This window comes from Aythya marila (assembly GCF_965140915.1).
Source record: "Aythya marila genome assembly, chromosome: 21".
NCBI lineage: Eukaryota > Metazoa > Chordata > Aves > Anseriformes > Anatidae > Aythya > Aythya marila.
Genome location: NC_139062.1, coordinates 5652450 through 5660227, shown reverse-complemented (window position 1 = coordinate 5660227; position 7778 = coordinate 5652450). Strand labels below are relative to the sequence as shown.

At 36.7% G+C, this 7778-nt stretch overlaps 1 protein-coding gene across 1 annotated transcript; it reads right to left on the bottom strand.

Moving 5' to 3' along the window:
* Window positions 1-2096: 2096 nt before the first annotated feature.
* Window positions 2097-7176, bottom strand: LOC309886230 (arylacetamide deacetylase-like 4; the record flags this gene model as incomplete). Its single annotated transcript, XM_082776868.1, has 4 exons — window positions 2097-2871; window positions 3211-3274; window positions 5434-5650; window positions 6994-7176. The coding sequence occupies 4 exons, from the start codon at window positions 7174-7176 to the stop codon at window positions 2097-2099; spliced, it is 1239 nt and encodes a 412-aa protein (XP_082632994.1).
* Window positions 7177-7778: the final 602 nt, after the last annotated feature.

Sequence of the window (7778 nt, the reverse complement as noted above, 5' to 3'; positions counted from 1 at the left end):
TTTGGTCACTTGTTCTTTCTCTTTCCTCTCTGATCTTTTCTAGTGTCTCTTTTCCTACTTTCATGTCTTCATCATTGTTAACACAAAGAAATTTCACAGCTTTATGGTTCTTTGGCCAGCTTTTCCTGATTGTTTTTTTGTGTGTGTGTGTGTCTTGTTAAAAAGTTAGCTGAAAACAGAAGTTCTCTTTGTTAGGAGTAGTGCTTTATTTTTTCCCCTTAGGGCAGGGTGGAAATTTTAGTTTAAAGAAATGTTTATGGTTTAGTTTCTTCCTTTTTTATATTGTTATTCTAATTAATTTATTTCCTGGAACAAGGAGCTGGTTGTCACAACTTGTAATTTATTTGAATAAATAGTTAATATATACTGACAATATGTGAACTGAACTCCTTTAGAAAATGTGCTGAAAGATCAGTGACCAGGCTTTTAACTTCTAGTGGGTCAGGCAAAGCGAGCAGAACAGGATTAGAAAAACAACATGGGAAGCTGAGTTTAGACTCATGGTCAGGTTACTTCATATTAGGTAAACCTCAGGAAGTCAGTATGCTTTCCCATATGAGCAAAAGGTAAGTCATAAAATGACTTCGTTAGTCAGAAATGAAGTAGTTTCAAGTCATGCTGCTTTATGTTGTACTTGCTGCAGAGTAGAATTTGTTAATGGAGAGCTGCTGTTGTTTAAATGACACTTGAGGTTTAGCTGTGGATCTGAGTCTGCAGCTCTTCAAACAACTAGGATGTGAGAACATTGTCGAAATTGCAGTTTTGCAGGAAAATGAAAGAAGTTAGATTTTAACTTAGGCAGCCATAATAATTTTTTCAGTTAAACTGTAATGATGAGGAAAAGTACCATGATGTTTTAGTTAGAAAGCTTTATAGAAAGTAACATTTTTTCATTATTTTTTTCTAGTGAGAAGTTGAGTGTTTTTTAGATCAGATGCTCATCGTAAAATACTCTGAAATGGAAGCACCTGTTTTGTTTAAAAAAAAAAAAAGAAAAACACAACCTAATACTGATTTAAAAAAAATCCTATTCAGTGGTTCTTCTGGAGTTGTATTGTTTCTACAGTCAGGTGACTGTAGAACAGTAGTTTTCAACAGACCAATTCTTTGATAAGTTTATTATTGTGCACTGAGTTGACTCTGCCTGTGTTGCATTCCTTCTTTCACCAAGAAGAGTTTACTTAGGTTTATTACCGAGTACGGTTTATTACTGAGTTTAGCAAATTTATCTTACTCTTTCAACGGATGATTTTGAATTGCTAGTTTTTATTGTTGTTATTAATGAAAGCATTACAAAGTTGCCGTGACATTACAGCTTCTTGATAAGATAATGTTCTGCTTCTCTACCTTCATACAGCTGTGAACTCTTTTAATAAACACATACGATAAGCGTAAAATAATCTTGAAAGAGTACCAGAAGGGAAAGAAGGTTCATCTCTGCACTCCCCTAACACGTGCACATTCACTGAAGTGTAGGAATTCCAGTTTAAGAATCAAGTTCTGAAACAAAATATCATTTCTCAAGTTCCAAATAAAATCAAACCTGTAGTAGTTCCAGTGGAGAAAGTCTGTCCCAGACAGACACCTGTATTTCAAGAAAAGCATAGTCTTTGTGCAAGCTAACCCTAGAAATTAAAATGTGTAGCAGCAGTTTCACTATCTGACATAGGACTCCTCAGAAATACTGTGCTCCATCTGGTACCGTTACCATCTCTGAGCTCCCACAAGGGTCCAAGTAGCTCCCAGCTGTTGTCTTCAGCATTTCTGGGCTGCAAAAGAAGCTTCAGGAAGAGATGTTCTTGTTTGCCTTGAATGTGTGCCAGCTGTGCCGAGGTACTAGAACTGCTGGAGGTGAAGTGAAACAGTGCCAGGTGCTTGATTTTATTTGCGTTTTTATAATAATGTTTTCTAGAATGCTCATGTTTTAAATAATCTTACCACTTGTTTGAGAGTAACAGGAGAAATGAGAAAGTACTAAATACACTTCCTCATGCAGTCAAAATAGAAAACATAAATCGAACGTGTTTGCATTCTTTGCCAAGTATACGTTCACCACAAATAATGTAAGACTTGCACCATTTTTCTGAAAAATATGATTATAGACTGTTTATATAATTCACAGTGTTATCAATTATCTTTTTTCCAGATAAAAAGGAAAAAATCCCATAGCCAAAAAAGGCTAAAATTCCATGAAAACCACTCTCAGAATGATACCAGGTTACTTGAATGCCATTGTCCTCTAATCGCTTCTTGTATAACAGTCCATCATCTCTAAGCACATCAAACTCGCAGGTCACAATGTAGGATTCAGGGAGCTGGCAAATAATTGAGTCTTCGGCTAAAAGGGGGGAAAATGTTATTGCTAACAGTTCTTTGACAGCTTCATGGACTTCATGTTTGTATGAAGTGGATTTCTGCGGTATGTAGCCTCTAATCTTAAATTCATCAGGAATATTGTCAGCACTTATCCATTTTTTATATTTCAGTTTCATAATCTCAGGAACATGGCAATTTTGTAGGATATCTTCAAGAAATGATGGTTTTCTATTAAGATAACGAAAACAGAAGTAGATAACTAGCTTCCGATACAACATGGGGATTCTAGCATTCTGCTGATAGGAAGGCAAATGAAAATCTAGCCCCTGTAATCCTGGGTAAAATAAGACCTGTGCGCGTATTTTTGGGAGATCCCTTTTATTTACCAGTATTTGGCAAATAACTGTAGCAAAATTAGCTCCACAGCTGTCACCGCTAATGATGATGAGAGCAGGATCCACGTGATACTCTTCTAAATTCCTCATAAAGTATAGGGTAGCATTGAGACAGTCAACATATTGCCCTGGATATGGGTGTTCAGGAGCCAAACGATAACTGAAATGTCAAAGACATTGTGGTTATTGTCAAAGTAATTATGAAAATTTAATTTGCATTGTTCTTGGTTGATGGATATGGTAGTTAGGTAGGCCGTTTTATCTAAATTTTGAAGTTTATATTTGTTTTTAGGTCCATGTAGACTGGAAACACAAAGTAATGGTGTACAGCTATTTTAGAATACTTGGCCTGTAAGCACATTTCTAAATTAAATTAAAGGCTAAAGCCATAAATGGAGAACACCATCTAAAATAGTAAATATTTCCAACATATTTTTCAGAAATATTTCAGTTGTAAGCTGTGTTACCATAAATATTTCTATGTAAAAGCAGCACTTACCCAACAGACACAACCACTGAGTTACATTTTTTGGCAATATAGCGGCATATTCTTTCAAAGGCTCCTAAAGACAAAGTTTATCAGAAATTATATTTTAGAAAGGCAAAAAAAAAAGTCACTGAGTACCTCAGCCTTCTCAATATCCAGGTAACCACGTCTCCCATTTCCTTCCCAAAAGGGCCCACAATTTCCCTAGTCATCCCTTTGTCGCTGTTATACCTATAGAAGCCTTTCTTGTTGCCCTTAACATCCCTGGCCAGATGTAATTCTACCAGGGCTTGAGCTTTCCTAACTGATCAGAATGTTTCTTTGTATTCCTCCCTCCCCAGATACCTGTCCTTTCTTCCACCCTCTGTAGGCTGGCATGGTTCTGTAGACTTTCTCTAGGCATTCAGTGTTTCTGTCTTTATCCATCTTTGGCAGCCTGAAGAGACTTAGTATATTCACTTATTCTTTGTAAGAAGCATTTTCATCATCTACACAGCCTCTCACTGACTCTTTTTGGTGCTGTTAGATCCCGTTTGAAGTATGGGAACCCAAACTCTAAGCAGTATGCAGTATTTAAATACATCATGGATTTATTGAAGCTGCATAAAGAGGTTTCCTGCTTTGTCCTGTCTTCCTTTCCTAATAAAAAATCATGGCACTTTATTTTCTTTTTGACTGCTATTGTGCACTACGTCAACATTTTCAGGCAATTTTCTTACATAATTGCAAAATCATCTTCCTGCAAAGTAGTTAGTCATTGTTTTATCTATAATGTTAGGGTGTTCTGCCCATCTGTTTGACTTCTGCTCTCCATTTCACCTACCATTTTATTACCTAATCCTCTGACATCTTAAAGGCATTCTGCACTTTTTCAGCCAGCCACTACCTGCACTGCAGGAGTTATTATCTTATCACCTCTCAACTGCTTTTCTGGGTTTGAATAGCACTGGTTAGCACTGGTCCCAGTGCAGATCCTTATGGGAATCTCACAGGAACCTCCTAAAAGCCATCCTATTTCCACCTTGTAGTCAGTTTCTATCAAGTAAAGGATCATCACTCAGGTGTCATGGGTGTGTAGCCTCTTTAAGAGAGCCTTTTGGGAATCAAAGTTTTATCAACTCAGTTTCCTTTATTCATTTATTCACTGACTCATAGGAAAAGCTTAAATTGATTCATGAAGAATAGCTTCATTTTATATAAGTTGCATGGATTTTAAGGAGTAATTCATATTTATCTGCTCAACAATTCTGTTCTCATTGTAGCTTCTGCTAATTTGCCAGTTCCGGACTTCAAGCTTTCTAGTCTGCAAGTCCTTTTAAAAACGTGTCATTATGTTAGTTGTTTTCCTGTTATCAAATATGACGGGGAATTCAAGTGAAAGGTCACATGCAGGTATAGTCAATGTATAGGTATGGGTATTATATTAAGCCATGACATTATGATACAGCACCTTTAATGTGCAGATTAGGCAATGGCAACTGTGTTTTGAAAAACAACTGGCCAACTTTATGGTAGTTTTTTCTTCCAGTGAAAGGAATTCACTGTTCATTTAAATCATGGAAGCTTGTATCTCGAGTCCTCACCACTTCCCAATCTAGCTCTAGAACTAGAAGCATCACAGTTGGTGTCAGCCTGGCCCTCCACCCAGACTACATGCTGTGCAGTGAAATGAGGGTAGACTATTTCTGCCACAGTGCAGAATGGGACCTAAATTATTATAAGCTTTTGTTTCTACATGATGCTGAACCAAGCCAAGTAGGCTCACAACCTCAGTTGTGGGGAACTGAAGTCTGTCCGACACTGTGCAAGTGGAGACTTACCCTTTGAATCAGTAAAGGATTCAAAACCCACAGACTTCCCTGTATGACCCTTGGAATGACATTCAGATTTCCATGCTAGGTGCCTTGGCTTCCAAGAAAAGCCCACATAGATTTGGTTGCTCAGAAAGAGATCCAGAACAGTTAAGAGGCTGAGTAGGCAGCCACTGAGACAATCAAAGAGTTGTCTCCCTTTCTGAACAAGAAATCAGTTATTTTATGCAGTAGAATCACAAGAATCAAACTCCCCTAAACTGGTTTTATTTTTAATGCTCATGTATTAAAGCATATGTATGCTTCATTTTGATTCTTGGATTCTTAAAGTAAGACAGCAAAAGCACCAGAGAAAGGACTGACACATATCTGAAGGGTAAAGGTTTAGATTTGATTTTAGAAATAGAAGTTGCTGATTTCTTACTAATGCTCCCAAATGTGCCAGCGCCTCCATGAAAATACAGTATTCCTCTTCTTTTGCCAGTAGGTGGCCACTTAGGCTGATAAATCCTCAAAGGTACCCCATCTACTTTGAGATCCTTGATAAGAAGTTTTGAATCTCTGCATGGTGGTATTCCATCCAGCACAAATCGCAATAAGGCTAAATCACCGCAGACCCCTAGCTTCTCCAAAATCTTTCCCTGTTGAAAAGAAAGAATTCAGCAAATTAGCATGAAAGGTTCCAACTCTCTTTAATTAAAATAATAATAATAATAATCTTGGGATTATTTTACTGTATTGTATTTCAAGAGGTACTGGAGACAGTGCTTCCTTCAGTGGAGTTATGGTGACTGTTGAGAAATCTTTGAATTGGTTTGATTGAATTGAGTATCACTGAATATTGCCAAAAAGAAACACAGCAAACCCCACTTTGCATAAGCAGTTGTCCTCTTGCTCATTATCTATGCTTGCATGTTTCTTTTTGTGAATCTGAAAAATAATTACAAATGTATTTAAGCTGAAAATACGGGGGAAAGGAGTAAAATAAGTTTTGATTTGGAAATAAGTGTCATAAGCAACTATGGGCGGCGTGAAGGTGGTGAAAGAGGGTTAGATGTTAAATTATAGATGGAGCCCTGCTAAAATGTATGGGAGTTGTAGGCTCATTATGTACACAAACACCAGCGGTTGCTTTTACTTCTTAAAGCTATGATGAAGAGGGCAACATTTTAGAAGGTATTTTATTATCTTCTGTATTAAAGATACTATATATTTTGTAAGAAAAAATACAAAGAAAGTTTAATTACCCAGAGAAGAAGTTTTTGAAGTTTAGTGGAAAACAAAAAACTATATTCAAGCTACAACATAATGTCTTAAATTTAAAATCAACCGTTTTGAAGTCAATGTCAAAAGACCGTGGTATTTGTAGGGGAAAATGTCCAGACTCTTAAGAGGATTCAGTGGTCACTTTTAGCCCAAGGAAATTCCTGGTTTAAGACTAGCGTATGTAGATCTAGAATGTGGTGTAACACACTCACTAACAACTTTTTTACGTTGGTTCTTTTTTCCTCTCTACAAATTTGTACGAAGTTCCTATGACACTGGAAGTGCCACATGACTTAGGAGATGGGATGAACAAGTTCCAGAATTTTTGAATCTGAAGGTCTCCCATTTTTATTTATTTATTTTTTTCCATAGTAATTAATATCTGCATTCAGTTTGAAAGAAATTTGTCTTTATATTATGGAGTAGATATATTGGATATATGTTACATTCATGTGAGTAAATACACACACTGACACACGCATTTTTAAAGAATGAGAAAAACCCAAACATATTGTTCATAAATACGGCAATATCCTATTTTCTGAACTAGCCACATAAGAAATTATATCATTTGGTTCATTTATCAGTGCTTACAGGTTTCAGGCAGGTGAATTGCTGCTGCCACTTTACTGTTTTTTTCTTACGCCATTATGTTCCAGCTCCCAAGCATTATACCAAAATAAAAAAGAAATCCCCAGTATTAAGAAAGTGAACTTACCGAAATCATGGTTGTAATCATCACGGAATGGTAAAACCGAAGCTTTAGAGGTTGGTCAATTCCAGGTGGCATTTTTGAATTGAACAAGTCATATAATAACCCCGCCAGGAACAGTGCTGGTATTATAACAGGAGAGAAGAAAGCCATTCCAATTATTGCTAAACCTGTATAGACGGATGCCATTTCTCTTCCATGGAAATGAACTCCAAAAAAAACTGTTCTATCTAAAGCTTTGTTTTTCACGTGTTTCTCATGTGTCTGTCTTCACAGGAGACTAAGCACTCGGTTTATAAGCAGAAATAAGTTTATTAATGTTGCAATACTCTGATATTCTCCACCCTTCTTTGCTAATGATATTATTGGCAACACTTCCTTACACTGAAAAAAAAAAGGAGGAGGGGGAGATGTTTACTTTGTATAAAAGGAGAAATTTGAAATGTATGAAATTGATCTATATCGTGTGCTTTTCACTGCCATTGAGATAACCTTCCAGGGGCCACATATGAAGATCGTCTGTCTGTTTGTTGTGGGCTTATTATGGGGGGACATTACAGCTGTCAATGTTAACGTTAGAGATGTGCGGCTACTTGCAGTTGTCACCAAGGTGGATACTCCGAGAAGAAAAATATTAAAATGCACGTTTTTTGATTTTGATTAATAGTGGAATGCACAGACCCAGTTAAGTAAGAGGACATTTGCTCAGAATATAACCTGTGATACACTTCTGTGGAAAGATCTGTTTAATTGTGTGATGTTTATTACTTAGCTGTGAAATTTTAGCGTAG